Consider the following 27,869-nt stretch of genomic DNA (forward strand, 5'->3'; position numbering starts at 1 on the left):
TTATTACTCTCTCTCTCTTCTAGTCTTGAAGCTAACACACGCTATGGTGGCCATTACACAATGTAAGTTGTAAATTTTAAATAATATATGACAATTTATGCCGATTGTGTATTTTTTTCCTTCATATGTCTAGTGAACTTCATGCAGAAATAAGAATATCATTTGTAAGGTTTTCAGTACACTGGATAAATGACAAGAATGGTCGAACAATCCACCATTCTTGGCAGACATCTTGTGTAGGAAAAATTTCATTGCGTTCCGTCATCAATGGACGCATTAAAAGACTTGCACCATAATTATTAAGGAGAATAAAGTGAATATGCTGTTTTATGTTGTATGAAAGTAAAAACTAAGCACATTCCATTAAGTTCATATATAGGCCGCTTCTCGGCAAGATGAAGATTATTACGTTAACAGAAAAGGGAAATACTTTACTTTAGTACAAGGTTTCTTTTAATTCAATTTCACTACAGTAAAGATACACTGCAGCAATATTTTAATGTGATAACACAAAATACAATCCCCGAGATTGTTTTATTTTATTTTTATTCTTTTGTCAGTATGAACGCTCCATGTAGACCTCAGTTTTAACAAATGCTAAAAGTGCCTCACACAATCTTATATTAACAGTGCCGATTCTTTAACTAGTTTACTGACCATATATACCTTTCTGATAGTTTTAGTTGTTCTTTGTACTTTGGTAATCATTATTGCTACAACTGCATCATGGTCACTGATACCAGTTTTGACGCAGACATCTTCAAAGATATCAGATCTATTTGTTACCATTAGGTCCAACATATTTCCTTCATGAATGGGCTTCCTAACTATCTGTTCAAAGTAGTTTTCAGAGAAGGTATTTACTTAAGTTTCACAGGACACCTTATACACACATCAATAACAACACTATAGTTTCCCCAATTAACTGTTCCGTGATTTAAGTCTCTGTCAGTGATTATAGTATAATTGGGGAAACTACATACAAGTGAATGAAGGTTTTTATGTAAAGTTTTCGGTTACATCAGGAGATGAGTCTGGTGGGCAACAGAAGGATTCAATTATTATTTTATGACCACCCCTGATATTGTGTCTTGTCCAAACAAACTCACATGCAGCTTGAATTTTTATCTCACAGGATTTGAGTTTCTTGTCTAGTGTGACCAATACACCACCTACACACCCCATCCTTTAATTAATTTTCCCCAAAAATCTCACCGCTATCAATTACAGGTATCAACGAACTTTCTGTACCTAGTATTATGTGAGCTTCATTGCTTTTTCATGAGCGCTTCAAACTCTGGCACTTTGTTGCAAATGCTTTTGCAGTTTACCAATAGGGAGGCATTTCTTTCGATCTTACACTGATACTTCCGGGTGTCCTACAGTTATCGTTGTCTGGATTGGATGGAGAGTTCCCTAATCTAAAAAACCCTCGTGTGCACCACACACACAGTCTGCTACCAGGGTAGCAGCCTCTAGTGCACACCTGACCAATTTAGGGGGACACTACGGTTATCAACCCTGTGGTGCAAGTCCAGAAGTCGACAGCTTGTCACAGAACTTTTGAAGTCTCTGGTTCAGTCCTTCCATTCGAGTCAGAACCAGAGGGCCATGATCTGAGCTCTGTTGAAACTCCACATGTACAGCTGGTCTTCTCAACCTTCTCTGCCAGTCACAGGAATGATACAAAAATGACCTCAGAGCCCAGACGACAGGCATCATTTGCCCAGCATGTGACACAATATGTAGCTGGTTACACCCTGTACCCTCAAGGTGATGTATTTCAAGCACATGACAATGTTGAAGCAGTACACCGATGTAGTTCATGGCTTTGAAGGTCATTAGAGGCAAAATACTGTTGATTTCTCAGTCTAATGCTTTCTTTAAATGTTCAAGAAAAACTCATTTGGTCAGTTCAAGTGCATCACTGTATTTAGACATACCAGACAATGTAACAAGTCATATGAATAAATGAGTAACATTTCAGTCATCTTAGTTCAACATGTGTCCTTTGGCCTAATCGGTACAAGGTCCGTCCTTGGCCCTGATAACCTGTTCCATGTGCGATGCATTTACTCATGTTGTTGTTGTTGTTGTCTTCAGCCCTGAGACTGGTTTGATGCAGCTCTCCATGCTACTCTATCCTGTGCAAGCTTCTTCATCTCCCAATACTTACTGCAACCTACATCCTTCTGAATCTGCTTAGTGTATTCATCTCTTGGTCTCCCTCTACGATTTTTACCCTCCGCGCTGCCCTCCAATGCTAAATTTGTGATCCCTTGATGCCTCAGAACATGTCCTACCAACCGGTCCCTTCTTCTTGTCAAGTTGTGCCACAAACTCCTCTTCTCCCCAATTCTATTCAATACCTCCTCATTAGTTATGTGATCTACCCATATAATCTTCAGCATTCTTCTGTAGCACCACATTTCAAAAGCTTCTATTCTCTTCTTGTCCAAACTATTTATCGTCCATGTTTCACTTCCATACATGGCTACACTCCATACAAATACTTTCAGAAACAACTTCCTGTCACTTAAATCTATACTCGATGTTAACAAATTTCTCTTCTTCAGAAACGATTTCCCTGGCATTGCCAGTCTACATTTTATATCGTCTCTACTTCGACCATCATCAGATATTTTGCTCCCCAAATAGCAAAACTCCTTTACTACTTTAAGTGTCTCATTTCCTAATCTAATTCCCTCAGCATTACCCGACTTAATTCGACTACATTCCATTATCCTTGTTTTGCTTTTGTTGATGTTCATCTTATATCCTCCTTTCAAGACACTGTCTATTCCGTTCAACTGCTCTTCCAAGTCCTTTGCTGTCTCTGACAGAATTACAATGTCATCGGCGAACCTCAAAGTTTTTATTTCTTCTCCCTGGATTTTAACACCTATTCCAAATTTTTCTTTTGTTTCCTTTACTGCTTGGTCAATATACAGATTGAATAACATCGGGGACAGGCTACAACCCTGTCTCACTCCCTTCCCAACCGCTGCTTCCCTTTCATGCCCCTCGACTCTTATAACCGCCATCTGGTTTCTGTAGTAATTGATAATAGCCTTTCGCTCCCTGTATTTCACCCCTGCCACCTTTAGAATTTGAAAGAGAGTATTCCAGTCAACATTTTCAAAAGCTTTCTCTAAGTCTACAAATGCTAGAAATGTAGGTTTGCCTTTCCTCAATCTATTTTTTAAGATAAGTCGTAGGGTCAGTATTGCCTCACGTGTTCCAACATTTCTGCGGAATCCAAACTGATCTTTACTGAGGTCGGCTTCTACCAGTTTTTCCATTCGTCTGTAAAGAATTCGCGTTAGTATTTTACAGCAGTGACTTATTAAACTGATAGTTCGGTAATTTTCATATCTGTCAACACCTGCTTTCTTTGGGATTGGAATTATTATATTCTTCCTGAAGTCTGAGGGCATTTCGCCTGTCTCATACATCTTGCTCACAAGATGGTCGAGTTTTGTCAGGACTGGCTCTCCCAAGGCCGTCAGTAGTTCCAATGGAATGTTGTCTACTCCCGGGGCCTTGTTTCGACTCAGGTCTTTCAGTGCTCTGTCAAACTCTTCACGCAGTATTGTATCACCCATTTCATCTTCATCTACATCCTCTTCCATTTCCATAATATTGTCCTCAAGTACACCGCCATTGTATAGACCCTCTATATACTCCTTCCACCTTTCTGCTTTCCTTCCTTTGCTTAGAACCGGGTTTCCATCTGAGCTCTTGATATCCATGCAAGTGGCTGTCTTTTCTCCAAAGGTCTCTTTAATTTTCCTGTAGGCAGTATCTATCTTACCCCTAGTGAGATAAGCCTCTACATCCTTATATTTGTCCTCTAGCCATCCCTGCTTAGCCATTTTGCACTTCCTGTCGATCTCATTTTTGAGACGTTTGTATTCCCTTTTGCCTGCTTCATTTACTGCGTTTTTATATTTTCTCCTTTCATCAATTAAATTCAATATTTCTTCTGTTACCCAAGGATTTCTACTAGCCCTCATCTTTTTACCTACTTGATCCTCTGCTGCCTTCACTATGTCATCCCTCAGAGCTACCCATTCTTCTTCCACTTTATTTCTTTCCCCCATTCCTGTCAATTGTTCCCTTATGCTCTCCCTGAAACTCTGTACAACCTCTGGTTTAGTCAGTTTATCCAGGTCCCATCTCCTTAAATTCCCACTTTTTTGCAGTTTCTTCAGTTTTAATCTACAGTTCATAACCAACAGATTGTGGTCAGAGTCCACATCTGCCCCTGGAAATGTCTTACAATTTAAAACCTGGTTCCTAAATCTCTGTCTTACCATTATATAATATATCTGATACCTTCTAGTATCTCCAGGATTCTTCCATGTATACAACCTTCTTTTAAGATTCTTGAACCAAGTGTTAGCTATGATTAAGTTATGCTCTGTGCAAAATTCTACCAGACAGCTTCCTCTTTCATTTCTCTCCCCCAATCCATATTCACCCACTATGTTTACTTCTCTCCCTTTTCCTAATCTCGAATTCCAGTCACCCATGACTATTAAATTTTCGTCTCCCTTCACTACCTGAATAATTTCTTTTATCTCATCATACATTTCATCAATTTCTTCATCATCTGCAAAGCTAGTTGGCATATAAACTTGTACTACTGTAGTAGGCATTGGATTCGTGTCTATCTTGGCCACAATAATTCGTTCACTATGCTGTTGGTAGTAGCTTAGCCACACTCCTATTTTTTTATTCATTATTAAACCTACTCCTGCATTACCCCTATTTGATTTTTATTTATAACCCTGTATTCACCTGACCAAAAGTCTTGTTCCTCCTGCCACCGAACTTCACAAATTCCCACTATATCTAACTTCAACCTATCCATCTTCTAACCTACCTGCCCGATTAAGGGATCTGACATTCCACGCTCCGATCCGTAGAACGCCAGTTTTCTTTCTCCTTATAACGACGTCCTCTTGAGTAGTCCCCACACGGAGATCCAAATGGGGGACTATTTTATCTCCTGAATATTTTACCCAAGAGGACGCCATCATCATTCAACCATACAGTAAAGCTGCATGCCCTCGGGAAAAATTATGGCTGTAGTTTCCCCTTGCTTTCAGCCGTTCGCAGTACCAGCACAGCAAGGCCGTTTTGGTTAGTGTTGCAAGGCCAGATCAGTCAATCATCCAGACTGTTCCCCTGCAACTACTGAAAAGACTGCTGCCCCTCTTCAAAAACCACATGTTTGTCTGGCTTCTCAACAGATACCCTTCCATTTTGGTTGCACCTACGGTATGGCCATCTGTATCGCTGAGGCACGCAAGCCTCCCCACCAACGGCAAGGTCCATGGTTCATGGGGGTAGGCATTTACTCATATGAGGTGCAACTGGTACCCTGTGGTATAGTCATCCATGTTGCATTTACCTGGTTCAAAAGTTCATCTGTGGTGGTCAACAATGGGTCACAGAACTGCACCCATAATTTCATCATATCCCACACATTTTTGATTCGTGATGAGTTTGGTGATCTGGTTGGCCACAACATACTGCATAACATACTAATGTACATGTACTGTGAATGTACATGTCCTATCTCTAGTCATTCAAGGTGTTTATCCAGTACATGAGTGTACATTTAGTGTGCCACAATGTTTTCTAAAGGTTTTGTGACATCTTATGTAGTAGTAAAAGCACACGATTAAAAAGTGAAAGAGGAAAGTTTTGTCTAATCTTGTATATAAATTACAAAAATAACAGACAAGAAGATTGGCCACATACTAAATTTGAAATGAGATGCTATAATGCTTAGAATGAAAAACACCAACATGACAAAAAGCAAATTGCTATCAACACAGCGCAGTTAAGAAGTGCACATGTATGTATGAAGCAAAAACACAGCAGATGAAAGGACATCAAATTGATTAAGCAGTAAATGACAGATGAGACATGGACCATATAACAACAAATATAATATGAAATAGGTTATGGCATCAACAATCCAAGAAGTAAAAGTTATGACCTGTTTGCTACACCCAGCTTCATTTACAGGATAGTCAACATTTTCCTTTCCATCTCACACAGAAACACTCAAAATGTGAAATGCTCAGTTATCATAAGCAACATGAGATAAGAATTTTTGTCATAACACAAAAATAAACTCTTCCTGTGAGTTCCCATCACATCCACAATAACATAAGGGTAAAGAGAATTTTTACGAAGCTTCAACTTTGATCGCAGAGATATTTGTTACACAGAAAAATTTCCCAAAAACTTTCGGAAATGCCAGTAAAGATGGGAGATATTATTAGTTAAATATAGGTTTTTCAGTTTGCAAAGTGTAACTTGATTAAGACCTAGTACATCTGAGGTCACTGAATGTATTGTTGTCCAGAGAGCTAAATTTTACTTCTACATGGCAACTCTAATTTCCACTTAAGTGCCTGACAGTGGGTTCATTGAACCACCTTCGGACTTTCTCTGGTGTTCCATTCTTGAAGAGCACATGGGAAAAATGAACTCTGTGCGTATTCTGATTTCTCTTATTTTATTAAAATGATCATTTCTCCCTCTGTAGATTGGTGTCACAAAAATATTTTCACCATTGGAGGAGAAAGTCTGTGGTTGAAATTTTGTAAAACAATTCGACAGCAAAGAAAAATGCCTTCGTTTTACACATCGACACATCGTCACCTCAACTTGCTTACTGTATCGGTGACATAGTCTCACTGTTTCATGATAGTATGCAATGAGCTGACTTCTTCAAATATTTTCGAAGTCCTCTGTCAATCCTCTCAGGTGAGGATGATGGGTACTGAAGAGAAAATGTTAATTAACAATACAACAGTTAAAAAAAATTGTGAGGCTAAAAGAGGCTGGTATAATACAACACTGACTGAAGAAAATATCTTCACTACAAAGAGGGGAACGAGGAAAAAAGTGGTGACTGAGTGATAATTGTTGTTTTTGTGTAATGACAGAACTTCTGCTCATTTTTCTTTATTCATGAATGCTGTTCTTTCTGAAGTTCCATTTTCACTGCACAATGTGTTGTCTATGCTGTAAATGAAGCAAAAGAAGAAAGCCATGCAAACACTCACTGACGTGGATGGAGTTTGGAATCTGGAGTTGGAGTTTGGTACCATCAGTTTTAGTGTTACGCCCATCACCAGTCTCCTTACTGTGATCCTTGTCATCTGTTGCTGTAGTTCCACTTTCTGCACACAGCTGATTCTGCTGGTTCCCAAGAATAAAGGCAGAGTTCTCTTCCTTTGAAATGCTCATGTAGTAACATGTGTCACTCTTCTTCATTATATGTCTTGGGCCAGGATTAAGTAATATTGTATCCTCATAAAATTCAGGTAATTCTGCTGGTCGCACACCAACAAGTGCTACTCCATATCTGTTAATTAGAGAGGAAAAAATGAGGTTCTTACAAATATTACAGATGCAAATACCACACTAAAAGATATTGTTTGAATTACTGATTGTTACTTATAGAAAAATTATACCTATGACCCAAACCAATTAATTTATTCATTATTTTAACTTTGGTGAAATATTCTCAACATCTGCATCTAGAATGAAATTTAGGTTATTTAAACGGAAAGTTTCAATAAATAAATGATTAAAAAGCTGAAAGCCACAGTGACCAATTGTTTTGTTTTTGGTAATGTGCATTGATTATTTATAGTAACAACTTGCACAGTCATAAATTCTGGTATAATTTCCAACTTCTAGGTAGATGACAAAAATTTGCAGATCATCAGTATTGGAAAACCAAACATATAAAAACATGCCTTTTGGACTGCAAAATGCCTTTGTTTTCATGTAGTGGCAACACACATCCTGACAAATAAATTTAACAGCACCAATTCCATACACGATCAGAACCAATCAAAGCGTTTTGTATTTCGTTCCTAGACTACTGAGGCGATCAGTGTGAAGTACACCATCAAACTGAGTGCAATTATCAACACAACTACACTAGTGCTGATATATCGCCATTATACAGTCTGGATGAGAGCAGTTACCCCTGTCCAACATTACTGACAGCAAGACATCTTATTTAACTGCTTGAAGTAATACAAGTGATCAAGGATAATTAATTAGTGACTTAATGGAAAATTATACTATGGATTCTTGTCTGAATTTTTGTAGCCAAACGAAGAGTGGGAAACGGACAAATGGGGTATCACATTCACCAGTGCAAGGAACAGTTTTGTAAAAAAAACGATTAATTCCTTGAAACAAATAAGGGTAATTAAAAAATGTAGTTAATGATTTGAGGAAAAATTTAGATATTTCATGAACCGGTTCCACTACCTATGTAAATAAGTGTCAAGAAGTTCACCTCTTAAAGACCTTGATTTTTCACAATTAAAAATTTGTAATGCGACATTTATCTGTCAAAATGGCTTCCTTTGAACCAAGTACTAAATTCATGACAATTGAGGAACAAAAGACATTAGGAAAGTGGTTTCATAAATGTCTCTATGTCTCACTGTTGCTGCACAACTATAGACAACAACTGTTCCTCCTGCAGCCTTCTGGTGTGAAATACTTCGGCAAAACGAAGATTTGTTACTCATTAAATCTATGTCATATTGAGATTTTAATCTCTGGGTCTTTTTCTTGCATTCTGGGCTGTGCCTCACCAGAAGTTGTTGAAAAGTATGTGTGTGTGATAGGCTGTTTACCATTTGATGCTGAGCAGCATCTTTGAACAGAAGCTTTTAACTACAGCAACATCAGACTGCCCTTTGATGATGACAACAGCGAGCTAGGTCAACTATCTCAAGAGATGTAGAAGTTACCAGACTTCCACTTCCCATCACATCATAAGTTGTGGATTTCTTTCTTTCACGTTGAAAAAAAGAAGTAAATATCAAATCATAGCATAAATTAAAACTTCTCTGCTGTCCATTAATCTGCAAACTTTTGATAATAATAACAGAATGCTGATCAGTATTTGAATATATTGTATTTCATGCTGAACAAAGCTAGAAAATAAAAAAGTAATCACATGCTATGTGAAATCATTTGTCTAAAAGTGAAAAATAAAACAGATTAGTAAAACATTTGATGAGCCTTTGAATGGTGCTTGAAACCATACAGCTATTCAGATGCTGATTGAGAATTTAAAGTCCAAGGTTTAACTTATAACATTGGAATTTTAAAGAGCACTTGAAGATATTTGTTTCATGAAATATGCTGACCATGCAGTCTGCTGTTGTGTGGCTTTAACATATTTCTCTCACCTATGCCTGAAGTGTCAACAATTTTTCCGGTTTCAAAATGTTTCACTGGAGAATCCCTTCAATTATCTAGAGACAGAATGTATATATGCAAGAAGTAATGTCTCTCTTACAGGTGGTGTTGTTGCCTCACTGTTCTCGTTCACCCATTTTTTCCAGTAACAAAAAAGAACATGATTTGGGACTTCATTCAAAGGTGCATCCAAATGTTTCTCTAATCCATTTTATTTCTTACTTTTAGAAAAGTGATTTCACAAAACATTTGACCATTCTTTTTTACATTTGGTCTTTATTTCCATTCTTCTCTTTGAATGCATTATTCTATCTTATGTTGATGAATGCTTTCTGAAGGTCAAAAATACCACGGAGTTTACCTCACATTTCTTTTTCCCTTTCAACATTAAGTATAAAGTCATAATAATAGTTTCTTTAACAATTTTAAATATCCTGAAGTCTCTACATGTGATTTTTTAATTTTTTTTGGGAGATTAATGAAACACAGTCACTCACTCGTGAATGAAGTAACCCTATAATTATATCAAGCACCATTCTTCAAAATCACAAGAAAGGGATTTGAAAATGACCAAGCAATTTACAATATATAACAAAATGCACTGACAATGATTCTCACTTTTTTGGTCGAGACATCAAAATGGTTATTTTTCAAGAGGGACCTTGTGCCTGCAAGTGCATTGTTTGGATGCTGCAGACCGTCAAAGTTTGAGAATTGGTGAATCAGTACACATTAGGATTATTTTTGCCATCACAGTTAGCTATATGACCTGCTAGCCATCAACTTAAGGTAGGTTAATGGGTTATGCCTCATAGTGCAGTTCAGCATATACCTTATTCTTCTCACACCCTTTTTCATCATCATAATTGGCTAGCAGACAACAGCAACTGAGAAAACTGTGAGAGAGACTGGAAAGTTGAAAGAAAGTATATTTTTCACCTTAGGCCTAATTTTTTTCCAAAATTGGAGGGTTTTTATTTAGAAAAGCAAGTTTTCTGCGCTTGTTATATTATCCAGGATGTACAGTAACACAACAAGGTACTGAGAAATTTAATCTGAATTCAGGCCTCAGCTCTCAGAGACTACAGTGGCCTCATGTGTGGGAATTGTGCATTACGATTGTGTATGGTTGTTTTCCAACGTCTGTGGAAGAACATTGATAGCTTAGTCTACTGTTAAATGTCCCCGTAGCTGCCTAACAGCTCCTCTATTTGGTAAACAGCGCTCTTCCGTTTCATATTGGACTTTCAATTATATGCACTGAAAAGTTTACTCATTATGGTAGGTATTCTGAATGCTGCTATCAATTCTTCTGATTTTCGTCTGGCATTAGATAAAGGGCATTCACACTTCGCAGGCTGCCCCGTATCTACGATACTTCGGAACAGGGCAAAAACTTGGTTGTGCCCCCCCCCCCCCCCCTTTCAAAATATGAAAATATGTTCATTTTATAGCACACATCTTTATGAAGAGTTTGATACATAAAAATGTATGTTCGAGGAAATGCAACACATGTTATTTGGTCTTAAGTGTGACAAAGTGCAGTGTCGAGCCTCTTCACACAGCTTTCTTCTATCAGCATGTCACTGTATTTCGCTCTGTGGAATTCAAACATACATATTTTGTAATGGAAATCATCAATCTGGTGCCTCACCTGCTCCCAGTCGGCCTGACATCCTAACGACCTTTAAAAAAAAATAATTTAAATAAAAAAACATCTCACAATATTAATACTGGGTAGGATTATTTGTGACCAGGAGAATAAGAGCTCTTCAAAAACTTTGCACTCATTATTACCTATTAGCTAATAACTTTCTCTTTTGCATGACAAACAATTAAATATGGGAAACAAAACCAGTTAAGACAAGAGCCAAGCAAGACAGTACACATTTCTTCAATCCTTAGGTCCCAGCACTTTTTCTCTCTCATCGTGCTACAGCTTGTGTTTCCTTTCTGCGAAACAATCTATCACCTTATCAAAGTTCGTCAAAAGTTTGTCTACGTATGAAAAATCAAAAAATCGTTGTATAATACTGAAAACATTGTTAATATGAATAGTGCTCAAGACTGGCGTGGTTTCTCGATTTGGTACGTCTATTTTGTCACTGTATGCTAGATAAAACGAAATAGGCCTTTATAATACTGCCGCTGTTTTAACATACGCCAAATAAGCGAGACTTTTTTGGCACAAATGGTCATTTTTATGTACCTCATTTACATAAATAACACGGCAGAATGTAATTCACAAAGTACCAATATCTTATGCCTAATAGGCCTACTATAAACAAAAGTTTTTTGTTGGTAAATAATTTCAAATTCCACTCAAACGTTCCAGTTTGTCAAGCATGAGATCGAAATGCAGTAAAACAAAATTTTTGTATTTATTAGGAATTCTCCTCCATCGTTCTAGAAAACAATCTTCTCATCAATAATTCTGTAACTGTTCTTGTCATTGTCGAAGCTTATGCTCTAGTAACTTCACTAACCGTCACCGGTTCAGTTATCCCATGTCTGTTCTCCGGTTGGGCATTATTAAGTGTTCGTACAACGCGTTTTCCAAGAATAGAAACTAAGCGGCTGCTAACTGGGAACTGTACAACTGGCCCATAGTAGTGTAGAGTCCTGGCAAAACATTTCTGTCGAAATTTCATTTTCTTGGACTCACTGCGAAGATATGTAATCTTTCTTACCTGTTATTCCCGTTAGTAATTTAATTACACTTTGGTAGTCTGAATCTATGGGTTTATAATAACGCCGATCATTCGCAAACTCAATCAACCACATACAGAAACAGCGCTTGGTGTTCCCCGGTCGGATTTATTCAGCTCACCTTGTATAGCCCCATCTCCTTCTGTCTGCAGGAAAGTCTTTTATTTCTAGATACGACGGGGATTCCCGTGTCAGAGACATCACGTACGCATTCAAAAATCAACATATCATTGGTTTCTAATTCAACTTAGAATGTGTTCGAAAATGTTCAGAAACCAACTAGGATGGGTTCGAAATCATACGAAAAATTGATAGACTAAAGTGCGCTGGATGCTAGATGCTTTGTGAAACAATGTTTTTTTTTTCTTTTTTTTTTTATTTCTTCAAGAATGTGAATTTGGCGCCCACTGAAACAGCCACTCGGGGCAGAAACCTCTGTTTGCCCCGCCCCTAGATCCGAGCCTGACGCTTGGTTCAAATGGTTGTTTACGAATAGTATGGTTTGGGACACTTCGAAGATGAACTGTTCACTAGCACACTGCTAGTGACACAATCGTTGGGTACATGTGACACTAACGTGCAAAGATGTCTGTGAATGAAAGTAGCAACCATACAATTTGCAGAAAGTCCAGCCCACAAATGTAGAGATGTACAAGTACAATTTGAGCAGTGTTTTTAGACCACTCTGTACACAACTGCTGATGTTGATGCTATTTACCAGTGAGTTAGAATTCTGAACTAAGAGAACACTCATATTTGGGCACACTAAAAACTGTGTATACAAGCCATTAGTTGTAATCAATACACGTTCAATGTGAACATGTGGACTGGGATAATTTTTGATCAGATCGTTGGGCTGTATCAAGCGTCAACCAGACTAAAAGAGTCAGTTTACCTCATTTTTCTGACATATGTTCTTCCTATCCAATTTAATAAGGTACGACTAAGTACTTGCCAGATAATGCGGCTGCAAAACATTGGAGCTTCAGTTTATTTTAATGCAAATGTGCAGCACCATCTGGATGGCACATACCCAGATTGATGGATTGTTACAGGGGGACCAGTTTGTGGCTACCTTATCCTAAACCACTTTCAGTGGGTTACTGTGATGATGCTTATCAAATGGACCCATATTGTACCTGAAATAATAACCACACACTGACATTTATTTAATCATGTACATATCTCACACTCAGCATACTACTGATGTACAATCTGCAATGCAAGTGAACCCAGCATGATGTGGAGTTCCTGTTGAGTTTTGTAAACAAACTGTGAAACACCCACCCCATCACCATTACCTGAACCACTCTTTAACTCTGACAAATCACAATGCAAAAAACCATGAATTTCTGGGCATTGGTTTAATCTTGAATGATGTTTACTTAACCTAACTGTTCTGGTCAATGTATTAAGCATTCCACTGGTGTGACCCACGCATCTCCTTTACAGTGACGGCTAATAGGTCATGCAAATAATTATCATATACAATATTATGAAACCTTGATGCCACAGCTCCCCAATTTCGGCACCCAACAGCACGGAAAAATAACCATTGTTCTATACTGCACACCATACAAAGCTTTATTGGTTTTATACATCCAGCAGATACTAACTGGACAATTTTTCTACTAGACAAACTGGCCAGTTGTGTTAAATATATAAAAAAGACTGTCATTGATTTCCACTATTTCATTTGTGAAACAAGTGTGTGTGTGTGTGTGTGTGTGTGTGTGTTTAATTGTCTATTTTGTCACACTAGAATATGTGGGAAGTTGGTTAAAATAAAGCACCAAAAATGTAAGTTCATACAAATTTCACATCTTTTTAGATGCGAGGAATACACAATAATTTACATACAACTGGATAGTGATTAATTTACAACATAGTGAAGAACACTTTGCAACCTGGAAAGCTGGGTTTAATGACTGTGAAGTTGCATTATCTGACCTTTATCCAAACACATAAACTTTTTATGTTATAAAGGTATCTGGATTTCCTCTGGCAAAACTGATTCACTTTTGTACAGTTCATGCTTTGTGAGGTGACATCTGTAAGCATGATAATTCCAACACCAATATCATGCATTAAAATTAAAAGCACTTGGGCATTTGCTGACTACACTTCAGATGTTAATATGAAGATCTCATATACATACTGAGCAATGATCAACTTGTCTGGGTATTTCTTCCAACACTTCTTTCTACGTTAGTCACTGATGAGCTACAAATATTTCTAACACAGTAACACAAACATAAAAATCTACTCGCCTAATTGTAGCAGATGGAAACATACAGAAAAGCCTTTCTATGGTCTCCCCCCTGTGGCCCACTTGACGAGCAGATTTTTCTCTGACCGTATCATAAGAATTTCTGTCCTTAACTGAGCTTTGGTTTCCTACAGCGGTAAAGTACATTAAACACCGATGGTCAAAAATGTAACCCATGTTGTTGTTGTGGTCTTCAGTCCTGAGACTGTTTTGATGCAGCTCTCCATGTTACTCTATCCTGTGCAAGCTTCATCTCCCAGTACCTACTGCAGCCTACATCCTTCTGAATCTGCTTGGTGTATTCATCTCTTGATCTCCCTCTACGATTTTTACCCTCCACACTGCCCTCCAATACTAAATTCGTGATCCCTTGATGCCTCAGAACATGTCCTACCTACCGATCCCTTCTTCTAGTCACGTTGTGCCACAAACTCCTCTTCTCCCCAATTCTATTCAATACCTCCTCATTAGTTATGTGATCTACCCATCTAATCTTCAGCATTCTTCTGTAGCACCACATTTCGGAAGCTTCTATTCTCTTCTTGTCCAAGCTATTTGTCGTCCACAGTTCATTTCCATACATGGCTACACTCCATACATATACTTTCAGAAACGACTTCCTGACACTTAGATCCAAACTCGATGTTCACAAATTTCTCTTCTTCAGAAACGCTTTCCTTGCCATTGCCAGTCAACATTTTATATCCTCTCTATTTCGACCATCATCAGATATTTTGCTCCCCAAATAGCAAAACTCCTTTACTACTTTAAGTGTCTCATTTCCTAATCTAATTCCCTCAGCATTACCCGAGTTAACTCGACTACATACCATTATCCTCGTTTTGCTTTTGTTGCTGTTCATCTTATATCCTCCTTACAAGACACTATTCATTGTGTCCAACTGCTCTTCCAAGTCCTTTGCTGTCTCTGATAGAATTACAATGTTATCGGCGAACCTCAACGTTTTTATTTCTTCTCCATGGATCCATAGATATTTCTAATCTGTACACTGGCTTTATTCTTTGAGCAGACTTGAATGTGCTAGAGATGTGTGGGACATATGGGACTAAAGTGAGAAACTCTTCAATTACCTCCTGAAATATTGGTTACAGTAACAGATTGGTGTGGTACAGTGACTTGAATGTGCTAGAGATGTGTGTGACATATGGGACTAAAGTGAGAAACTCTTCAATTACCTCCTGAAATATTGGTTACAGTAACAGATTGGTGTGGTACAGTGTCTACGTAACGCCTACCAGTACGGTAACTAATGTTGCTTCAGTCATAGTCTTACGAATAATTGTTTTAGCTTTGATCTAAGTAACAGAGAATGTGGAATTTTACTTGACAATTAGTATATAAATTAATTATTTTCAGATACTGCACTAGACAAATATGATGCTTGGAACTCTAAACGAAATTTAGCATTGGAATACATAACCAGACACACAGTTGTGGATAAAGTAAGTGTTGGTACTGATGGTATCTGCCCTTTTTGACAACTGGATTTTTTTAAAACTATCAGCTGGAGAACCTGTCCCTTTTATATAGTGAACAACAATTATAAGCTTTCTTCCACCTTGTACTTGGCATAACCAACATATGGTATTCTATGCCTCACTGACTGTAACTTACTTTCTGTGGGAATGGAAGCTGGCATACGTGAAGCTCTTCCCTTCGTACTCTCCAAAAAACCTGCTGTCTCCCAGCACAATATGATATATTTCGTTTCCAGAGCATTTTCCATACAGTCGATGCCATTCTTCTTGGGAAGTCTGGCCCTCCCTAGAAGAGAATCATAAAATAAGAAATAATCATTTTTTCTGTACACTGAATTCCAATTACATAGGAATCAAATACAATAATTTGAGCAAATTAACTTAACTACTGCGGAGAGAGGAGAGGCACCGGTCTAGTATAAAATTACAGGATCTGCCATTATCCTTCAGTAACAATATTTAGAGTACACCTCATGCACACCAATTCACAAAATAACACTTTTGCAACCCAACAAAAATAAGCGGAAATGATATGAGCTTGACTGTAATAGGAATCATATGATGGACTGTAGGAATAATAAGAATCGATTGTAAAGAACAATACTGAATTTACTAATACACAGCCCACCATGCGATGTCAAGTTGAGAGAGCGAAATGCGGAAATGGAACCTTCCCTCGCGATCCACCACAATTTTAACAATTGCGTTGGATGGTGAGGGGAAAGAGAACCAAGGTGGCAGTGCCCATTCAAAATATGGTGCGCTGGATAGGGTATTTGACGAAGATTTGTTGAAATACATTGCTGCTAAATTTGATGATGTAACTTCAGAAGTGTCAGATTGGAAGAGTCATCAAAGACAAGTTATTTGAGAGTCTACTAACGTAGTTTCTACACTGAATAAAGAAACTGGAGGCAGTGTGTGCCCATGGAGTTGAAGCTTTTGCAAACATTCCTAAATGCTTAGATATAAAAGTTAATAATGTAAATGACTGACTGTGAAATGACGACACTGGCTGCGGTGTGATTTCCAAGAAGAAGCGATTGCCGTTCGCTGGTCTGCAGACAATGACGACAGCGATGATCAGAGGCCGCAACTCGGGCAGAACGCCTTTTTAAATGTGTTAAATCTGTGGTATCGATAGCTACGAAGCCACGGCGTACGTGCCAGTTCTTAAGTTGGCACTACAACTACGACATCGACGACAGCGCCTTCTACCAGGCGCTGTGCAGCTCTACGAGCGCCGCTGCAGATTCGGCACATTTCATTAAGAGCAGACGGCCTGGAAACATCGCTTCAACCTCAGAGGGTGTTCGCTTGCTATTGAGACTATGTACTACTTACGACGGGTCTAAGGCTTTGCTCATCATTGCAAAGTTACGTATGTCACTGACTAATATTCTCTATTAAATATACTTTCACGTAAAAAGCTGCATCGAGAATCTTACCTCACCTGCTCCTACTCACTTCCTACATTCGGCCTACCCATTCAGTTTACAGGAGCAGACCCACGCGCCGCCTTCCAGGCGGGATAAAAAAAAAAAATCTGTATTCAGTTTGGACATGCCTCTGTACGATTTTTGTCTTTGTGATTGAAACGCCGTAGTTTTATGTTGCCGTTTTCTGCCCTTTTTATATTAATGCCTAATTGCAGAAATAAATCACTATTGTTGCCATTTTGATTAAATAATAATAAAACAATAAACTACAAGAGTTTATTATTAAAAACAACAGTGACTATCACCGTAAAAGAGGCATAATCGTTCATCGTAAGAATAAATCTGATGTAAACGAACGGAAACTTAATGATTGGTCAGAAGCCGTAGCACAAGTGGTGTTGCTACACTCGTGGAAGTAGGTCCTGCTTGTGTATCATATATTATTACTAAGTTACGTTAAATGAAACTTTAAGATATTCAAATGTATTAACAGCCATCAACGTTTTTCTTAATCACGCTTCAGCTACGTTGTTTTTATTTGAAAAATGATGTACAATCACAGCCTCTGTACTATTGTGCTCTGATTGTAACGCTGTTAATGCGCAATATGAAGATGGCTGAGACTGCTTCCTGCTCCGTAGTGAAACACGCGTGTGGAATACGGTTAAAAAGTGCCGAGAAATAGGCAGTTTTTAATGTTTTTCATAAATTTACGGAGATAATCGGCTTTGAAGTTTTCCCAGCCATTGTAGTAATACAGATGAAGGAGGGATGGGGTACTCCTCGTAGCAGGGAACATCACAGCAACAGAAGCGAGAGACCTGATGGACTTAGAATTTATTTCTGAGAGGCTGGGTGAAATAGCAACAGCCATTGAAAAAAAATTGCACTGCAGGAAATACAAACAGAACACATTTCTTATGTTTTACTCTCAGAAATGAACAAAAAGATGGTTTCTATCATGGAAATTGTTACAGAGTTGCAGAACAAGCTATAAAGCATTAAATTGGTGCAAAGTGAAGCAGGAAGACTTGTGCGCACTCGGAAGAACTACAGGACTGAAATCGAAAGGATAAATCCACCTGTAGGCAAGTGTCAAATCTACAACATCGAATACAAACCTTTAACTTTTGGAGTGTTTACAGCTACAAATATCATCTAACATAGCTTACCTGCAGAGCTGAAGCATGACTGTTGAAGGAAGACTTCTTTTTAGAGGCAGTACACTGCCATTTTGTTCAGAGTTATTATTGCAACTCAACAGTGATTTTTTTTATATGTATGTATAAAAAATTTAAAGAATGAGAAGGAAGCATATAGACATAAAACAATCAATTATTTGGATAATTATTCAAAGATTCTTAAAGATTTGCAAGATAAGTGCATGTATGCAACACAACTTGTTAGTTTCTTTTAGACAAGAATACACTGAAAATGGTTTATTATGTATCGCAGAAGAAATTGTCAGATAATATATTTATTTAGTGAAGGCTGAAACATATTGATTACGGTGCCATTGTTCTAGTAGCTGTCTTATACAAAACAGGAACTTTATGAGACTGTGCCTATTTAAACTGCCTGTTGCCTGAAATCAAATGTAGTAATTGTGGACATGAGCTTCCTAAATGCATTTCATTTTGTGGAGGTGACAAAAGCTTAATTTATTGAACACAAAGTTGAATCAGTTAAAAGAATAAAATGTGCCTTTGCAAATAAACTAATCTGCATTACTGAATGCGACTTATGTTTCTACAAGAAATCTGAAACAGAATGTTAAGAAAGTTATTCATCTTCTGTCTTGATATGAATTTAATGAAATCTTTCTACAACTCCAGTTATTATGTAAAAATGTTTAAGGTATAGATAAATGGAACCATGTAAGTGAAATTTGACTATGTGTAAATAAATGCAGTATCCAATAACACTGGAATATTTTTATAAAAAAAGAATGATAATCAAATACAAAATCCTCCCACTACCATTTTTTTGTCGGTCAATTTGAAATACCTACATCTCGTAATTACAAAACTCATCATAATTTTTAAGAGTAGCGCACGTCGTTCTGTTTCTAATTACATATTGGATGCAAAATTCCTGTTTTCATTTCAAATACAAATTCTTAATTATCTATGTTTTATGAAAGACTGTCCACAAAAGTTGCTTAATTAAGGTAACATAACCATTTAATTTTTTAAGGCAAAAATGAAAAACCAAATCCTCTTTAGTCGGACTATGTCCATAGTTTTATACCACAGAGGTAGAGAAGTATCGTAGAAACATGAAAACAACTATTTTCACAGCGTCGAGCACATCATACAAATGCTGCTTTTTTACATTTATTACTGTACCATTACAATATGAACCCAAAATAACTGATCCGGAGCCAAGTTGCGGGTTTTGGCCCGAGAAGTAACAAGATTGTTAAGCTGCCAGACGTACTGGAACTAACGCACGCCAACTTTTTCACAAGTCGACGCCGAACGCTGGCGAGATATAGAATGGCTCGTCATAAAAGAAGAAGAGAAAATGCGGCATCTGGTAGGCTTCGTGTATTCTGTTGATGATAGGCTCGTTATCAACGAGGGTGAGAAAGAATGCATTTTATGCTTATCGTCCGGTCACTTAAGACGCGCGCCATAGTGCTGGAGTTTCTCCCAATATTATTTCATTGTCTTTAAAAATTAAATGACATTACAAGCTATATTGTTTCTTTGCTAATCTCTTTTTACGTGTGAACTGCAACTGCTCACATCATTGCAGGTTAATTGGACCGCTGGCTGGCCAGTGCTGTCCAAAGTTTAATGCGCCGGTAAATTTGTTACTATCGCTCAGTCTACGTGCTTGTAACACAGCATGAAACGTATCCTTATGATTGTACTTGACTGTACTGGTCACAGCTTGGTTGCCACTCGACGTGAAACGAAATCCAATGAGACTCAAACAAACGCGGAAGAACACATATCGTAATGTTTACATCAGGTAAACAATTAGTCATTTCAGGGAAAATTAAGTCTATACTACACATTCTTATCTGAATTTTCGTAACAGAATGAAGAATGGGAAATGGTGAATGGGGTATCAAACAGACCAGCATGAAGTGTAGTTTTGGAGAAAAAATTCTTGAGAGTAATCGCGGTAATTAAGAAAAACGTAGCGTAAGTCCTGGTGAGTTGGACTACTTCTTTCGTAAAGCATAAAATTTGTGTGTTTTTCAATTTCTTTTTAATTTTGGCAGCATGTTAGAGTGTGATATAAACTTAAGTACAATATACTTCTGAGGCACAGCCACTTAAAAGGGAAGAGATCTGATAAAATGAAAATATACAGGAGTGGTCTGTCTCGCCAATAGGTGTATGTGTAGGATGGACCATATAAAAGTGGCTATACATGAAGAAATGAGTTCTGACATTCGCCTGCTTTATTTCTTCGTTGGTACTCCTCGGTGCCGACCTACTGAATTGTTATACTGGCAGAAAAATGGGGGTGGAAGGTCACACTGACTACTGTACATGATGTAGCCAACAGCTGCACAGTTGCGTTTTACAGTTCTTTACTTTCATTGTTCACAACCCCCCCCCCCCCCCCCCCCACACACACGCTATTACACAATTATACGGCCAGTTCACTATTGGTAAATGATGATAAACCTCATTAATAGGTTGCAGGCAAACATCAGCAAACTGCTACAATACTTTGCTGTTGAATATCTATGAGCAGTAAAAGTCTAACCACACAGTTCACAGTTATTGCAGAATAATAAGGTACATGAGACACTATTTCTCAAATAATTTGAACAGACATCGTTATTATTTGATCTAACACACAGCCTATTTGTGTTACACTAATTCCACTGTTAAGTTGATCCATTGTTGTTACTTGAAACAGTACATAACTCCCCTCTGAAAATTGGCCTTGGATTGACGGTCTGGGGACCAAAAATCGGTCCTTTATATATCCTCACAATAATGGGCGTTGAAACTATACATTGTTCGATATTTAAATTACAGAAATTACAATTAAAACATAATTAATTCAATTTACTGAATATATCGACAGGAGGTGCAAAATGGCTAAGCGGGGATGGCTAGAGGACAAATGTAAGGATGTAGAGGATTATCTCACTAGGGGTAAGAAGATACTGCCTACAGGAAAATTAAAGAGACCTTTGGAGAAAAGAGAGCCACTTGTATGAATATCAAGAGCTCAGATGGAAACCCAGTTCTAAGCAAAGAAGGGAAAGCAGAAAGGTGGAAGGAGTGTATGGATGGTCTGTACAAGGGCGATGTACTCGAGGTCAATATTATGGAAATGGAAGAGGATGTAGATGAAGATGAAATGGGAGATATGATACTGCATGAAGAGTTTGACAGAGCACTGAAAGACATGAGTCGAAACAAGGCCCCGGGAGTAGACAACATTCCATTGGAACTACTGACGGCCTTGGGAGAGCCAGTCCTGACAAAACTCTACCATCTGGTGAGCAAGATGTATGAGACAGGCGAAATACCCTCAGACTTCAAGAAGAATATAATAATTCCAATCCCAAAGAAAGCAGGTGTTGGCAGATGTGAAAATTACTGAACTATCAGTTTAATAAGTCACAGCTGCAAAATACTAACTCTAATTCTTTACAGACGAATGGAAAAACTAGTAGAAGCCGACCTCGGAGAAGATCAGTTTGGATTCCGTAGAAATGTTGGAGCACGTGAGGCAATGCTGACCCTATGACTTATCTTAGAAAATAGATAAAGGAAAGGCAAACCTACAGTTCTGGCATTTGTAGACTTAGAGAAAGCTTTTGACAATGTTGACTGGAATAATCTCTTTCAAATTCTAAAGGTGGCAGGGGTAAAATACAGGGAGAGAAAGGCTATTTACAATTTGTACAGAAACCAGATGGTAGTTATAAGAGTCGAGGGACATGAAAGGGAAGCAGTGGTTGGGAAGGGAGTGAGACAGGGCTGTAGCCTGTCCCCGATGTTATTCAATCTGTATATTGAACAAGCAGTAAAGGAAACAAAAGAAAAATTCGGAGTAGGTATTAAAGTCCATGGAGAAGAAATAAAAACGTTGAGGTTCGCCGATGACATTGTAATTCTGTCAGAGACAGCAAAGGACTTGGAAAAGCAGTTGAACGGAATGGACAGTGTCTTGAGAGGAGGATATAAGATGAACATCAACAAAAGCAAAACGAGGATAATGGAATGTAGTCAAATTAAGTCGGGTAATGCTGAGGGAATTAGATTAGAAAATGAGACACTTGAAGTAGTAAAGGAGTTTTGCTATTTGGGGAGCAAAATAACTGATGATGGTCGGAGTAGAGACGATATAAAATGTAGACTGGCATTGGCAAAGAAAGCGTTTCTGAAGAAGAGAAATTTGTTAACATCGAGTATAGATTTAAGTGACAAGAAGTTGTTTCTGAAAGTATTTGTATGGAGTGTAGCCATGTATGGAAGTGAAACATGGACGATAAATAGTTTGGACAAGAAGAGAATAGAAGCTTTCGAAATGTGGTGTTACAGAAGAATGCTGAAGATTAAATGGGTAGATCACCTAACTAATGAGGAGGTATTGAATAGGATTGGGGAGAAGAGGAGTTTGTGGCACAACGTGACTAGAAGAAGGGATCGGTTGGTGGGACATGTTCTGAGGCATCAAGGGATCATCAATTTAGTATTGGAGGGCAGCGTGGGGGGTAAAAATCGTAGAGGAAGACCAAGAGATGAATACACTAAGCAGATTCAGAAGGATGTAGGTTGCAGTAGGTAAGGGGAGATGAAGAAGCTTGCACAGGATAGAGTAACATGGAGAGCTGCATCAAACAAGTCTCAGCACTGAAGACCACAACAACAACATTGAAAAATTCTTCCTTTTTTATAGTTACTTCTACTACAAAGGTTAGGTCGAATTGTTTGTTTAAATAATGAAATTAACAGATATAGTTACATAAACAATACTTTTGTCAAACCTGGTAAATATTTTGGAATTAGTTAAGGGTTGGCTTTGCTAACATGGTTTCGAATGGAGCCAAATAAACAGTTTGAGAACGCTAGTAGATCTTTTTCCAAATGTTTATAGTTAGAACTCAATTTATATTTGTTTTTAAGTCAACAATAGAATCCAAGTGACGAAACAATTACTGATTTCATCCTATAACAAAGGTATTAACTAGGAATGGTCAAAATAAATTAGGAAATTAATTACATACACAAAACTATCACAAAATTAGACCTGGTGCTATATTCTTCAAGACTGATGGCCAATCTTTCTCTTTTATGGGAATTTGGATTGCACTCATGCATGTTAAAGGTAATTAGGCAAAAATGAAAATACAATGAATTTAAGCAAGCAGATGGCAAAACAAGAGAGGAAGTAAAAAGATCCCAGCTTGCTTCGTCACATAGGGAATTAAAATTTCATATTATTTGGAATATGTTTTAATAAATATAGAATTATGCTAATAAATATTTTAGTCCAAAACAAATTTTATTAGTTTATTGTAAATGTTGATGAACATTTGCTTTTCTAAGGAGCTGTTCGTTTTGTTCAAGTACTGGCCTTTCTTACCACAGCGATACAATTAATTCCAACTGTTGAACAACATTCATGTGATAATCATGAACAGGAAACCCACTGAAACCAATCGTTATTTTTGCTAGTTTCTTAATAGATTTCCCCATACCCAACAAATTCATCTTCGTCCCATTGATCAAAGCCATGTAAACTTCTATAACGCATGCATCTGATAACCATAGTGAACTGTTTTAACTTTTTCAGTCTGTTTTTCTTTTCACTAGTATTTCGCGTCGGTGATATTTTTGTGCCTTTCTTTTCTTGTCCTTCTTTTTCTTTACAGTTTCAACATTTTGAGCAGAATTTAGTCCTATGGATACTGATGCTGCCTTTTCTTAAAAATTCATGGTTTTGTCAATAAAAGGAACAGGTGATATTTCTTCCAAAAGTTTTGTCTGTGTTGGCTTAAGTGTAGTTGGTTTTGAGGTCGTAATCTTGAATGTTTTAAGTTTAGTAGGAGTAGAGTCCGAGGTTGTGTTATTGAAGGAATTTCACTTGTGCTGATTTAACTTCGCTCTTTTGATGTGCTTGGGATTATTAGATCTTTTGATGAGATTTGAATGGTTGGTTGGCTTGTGTGTGAGATTCTGCTCGTCCATTTGTTGGCACAGATGTACATTCCGACAATTAAGCATAGTCTGAGACTACGGTCATCTTCAGCGGAATTATTGCACGTGCCTTGGAACTAAATTTAAATATGCTCCATTTCTCTCTCATTAAAACAGGTGGTCCATCTGTCCCAAATAATACTGGTCCATATCCAACGATTGTCTGGGAGAGATGGAGCACCTTGAGTTCTGTCTGTTGGTAGCGAACTCGGTGGCCATTATAGGTTAGTTTCATGCCTAGATATTTGTCAATAATGTGCAAACTAAGTTTTAATACTAAAATTATGTAGCTACACGATAAAACTACTAACACGAAAATGATAGCAGCATTTTTGCACCATCTTTGTTCACGAAAGAGCTTGCTTGCTAGTAGTTGGAGCTGCTCCCCAGTTGAGCACTTGCGAAATACAAATATCAATGGTCCGTTTCAACCAGTGCTTTCAGACTTATCCTAGTTTATGAATGGAAAAACACACACACGCTGGTGAAAGGCGTTTGTTATCTACTTCACAATTCATTTTCGGCTGTTACACCTTCATTAGGTGCGAAGGTAAATATTTATATTTGTACCTGATGAAAGCATAACGACCGAAAACCGGTTTGTGAAATAACTAATAAATATTGTAGAATATTACACCAGTGTTTAGTGTGTTTTCATTCATAATGTGTAAAATATTCTACCAAGGACCGACAGACCAGTCAATCAGTGCAAAAACGAACTTAGTGATTTGAGGGAAAATTCAAATATTTCACGAACAGCTTTGTAAATGAGGTGTAAAAAAGTTCGTCTCTTCAAGCTCTAGCTGTTTCACAAATAAAAAGTTTCATTGGTGTCACATTTACCGATCAAAATGGCTTCCTTCGAAACAAGTACAAAATTCAGGACATGTCGAGAACAGAATATGCTTGGAAAGTGGCTTTGTAAACGTTTCCAGGCAGGCCAGAGTGGCCGAGCGGTCTAGGCGCTACAGTCTGGTACCGCGCGGCCGCTACGGTCGCAGGTTCGAATCCTGCCTCGGGCATGGATGTGTGTGATGTCCTTAGGTTAGTTAGGTTTAAGTACTTCTAAGTTCTAGGGGACTGATGACCTCAGATGTTAAGTCCCATAGTGCTCAGAGCCATTTGAACCATTTTTTACACGTTCCCAAGATAACGCCTCAGTGTTGTCGCAGCTCTGCAGATGTTTTTTGTTTCTCATGCAGTCGTTAGCGCTTCACAGTTGAAAGATGGAAACAGCGCTGCTGGCTGTCAGGGATCTGCCTATGTCAACTCGACTACAGACTGTCTCAAGCATCACTTGAGGCGCGCAAGCATGGCCATCCACTAAGGACGCCTGTTACACATGGATCGTATACTTTTAATACTACACTGAAGCGCCAAAAAAATTGGTACAGGCGTGCGTATTTAAATGTAGAAGTATATAAACAGGTAGAATATGGCGCTGCGGTCGTCAACGCCTATATAAGACAACAAATGTCTGGCGCAGTTGTTAGATCGGTTACTGTTGCTACAGTGGTAGGTTATCAAGATTGAGTGAGTTTGAACGTGGTACGAGTATTATAGTCGGCGCACGAGCGATGAGACACGGCATCTCCGACGTAGTGATGAATAGGGGACTTTCCCATACGACCATTTCACGAGTGTACCGTGAATATCTGGAGTCCGATAAAACATCAAATCTCCGACATCGCTTCCGCCGAAAAAAGATCCTGCGAGAATGAACCAACGACGACTGAAGAGAACCGTTCAATGTGACAGAAGCCCTTTCGCAAATTGCTGCAGATTTCAATGCTGGGCCGTCAATAGGTGTCAGCGTGCGAACCATTCAACGAAACGTCATCGATATGTGCTTTCATAGCCAAAGGCCTACTCGTGTACCCTTGATGATTGCATTACACAAAGCTTTACGCCTCCCATGGGACCATCAATACCGACATTCGACTGCTGATGACTAGAACCATGTTGCCTGGTCAGACGAGTTTCGTTTAAAATTGTATCGTGCGGATGGACATGTATGGGTATGCATGTAAGCAGGGGACTGTCCAAGCTGCTGGAGGCTTTGTAATGGTGTGGGGCGTGTACAGTTGGAGTGATATGTGTATAGAAACGCCTCTGACAGGTGACAAGTACATAAGCGTCGTGTCTGATCACCTGCAGCTATTAATGTCCACTGTGCATTCTGACGGATGTGGGCAATTCCAGCGGGACAACGCGACACCCCAAACGTCCAAAACTGCTACGGAGTGGCTCAAGGAACACTCTTCTGAGTTTAAATGCTTCCACCGCCACCAAACTCCCCAGACATGAACATTATTGAACATGAAATTTCCTGGAAGATTAAAACTGTGTACCGGACCGAGATTCGAACTCGGGACCTTTGCCTTTCGCGGGCAAGTGCTCTGCCATCTGAGCTACCCAAGCACGACTCACGCCCCGTCCTCACAAAAGAGCACTTCCCGGCGAAAGGCAAAGGTCCCGAGTTCGGGTCTCGGTCCGGCACACAGTTTTAATCTGCCAGGAAGTTTCATATCAGTGCACACTCCGCTGCAGAGTGAAAATCTCATTCTGGATTGTTGAACATACCTGGGATGCCTTGCAAAGCGCTGTTCTACGAAGATCTCCTCCCCCTCGTACTGTTACGGACTAGTGAACAGCCCTGCAAGATTCATGGAGTCAGTTCTCTCCAGCATTACTTCAAACATTAGCTCAGTCCATGCCACGTCCTGTTGCGGCACTTTTGCATGCTTGCGGGGGCCCTACATGATATTATGCAGGTGTACCAGTTTCTTCAGTGTAGTCGACATTTAAGTATACTGAAGTTCATTCTTTATGAACCAAAAATGATAATAAAATATTACAATAAAAACAGTCAAAGGCTTTGTGAAACCATTTGTCTAATGTAAGAAATATACCACAGTAGAGAAACATCTGATTGTGTACAGCAAATGAGGTGTCAACTGATGGTGAGACTTCAAAGTTCGATGTTTAACTTTTAGTCCTAGAATGGGTACATGGCTTCTTCGGGTCTCCTCCACATTCGAACCTTATCGTCAGCTCATTCCAACTACAATCGCGACTCATATGACCAGGCCACGGTTTCCAATCGTCTAGGGTCCAACAGGTAAGGCCACAAGCCAATGGCAGGCACTGTAGGCGATGCTGTGCTGTTAGCAATGGCACTTCCGTTCGTCGTCTGGTGACAATGGCCATTAACATCACATTTTGCCGCACTGTGCTAACAGATACGTTCGTCGTACCTCCCACATTGATTTCTGCGGTTATTTCATGCAGCGTTCCTTGTGTACCTCCCACATTGATTTCTGCGGTTATTTCATGCAGCGTTCCTTGTGTATTAGCACTGACAACTATACGCCACCGCCGCTGCTCTTGGTCGTTAAGTGATGGGCGTCGGTCACTGCTTTCTCCGTGGTGAGAGGTAATGCCTAAAAATTGGTATTTTCTGCACACTCTTGACACTGTGGGTCTCGGAATACTGTTTTCCCTAACG

General features: G+C 38.6%; 1 protein-coding gene across 1 annotated transcript in view; it reads right to left on the reverse strand.

The window, feature by feature from the left end:
• LOC126460891 (potassium channel subfamily T member 2) overlaps positions 1–27,869 on the reverse strand; it is a 627,462-nt gene that overhangs the window by 227,427 nt on the left and 372,166 nt on the right. Inside the window, exons 11-12 of the mRNA XM_050095956.1 lie at positions 15,875–16,024; positions 7,134–7,393 (exon numbers count right to left, since the gene is read on the reverse strand). Of these exons, the coding sequence (XP_049951913.1) occupies positions 7,134–7,393; positions 15,875–16,024 (410 nt within the window). The remainder of the gene's footprint in view (positions 1–7,133; positions 7,394–15,874; positions 16,025–27,869) is intronic.

Source organism: Schistocerca serialis, chromosome 1 (assembly GCF_023864345.2).
Source record: "Schistocerca serialis cubense isolate TAMUIC-IGC-003099 chromosome 1, iqSchSeri2.2, whole genome shotgun sequence".
Lineage (NCBI taxonomy): Eukaryota > Metazoa > Arthropoda > Insecta > Orthoptera > Acrididae > Schistocerca > Schistocerca serialis.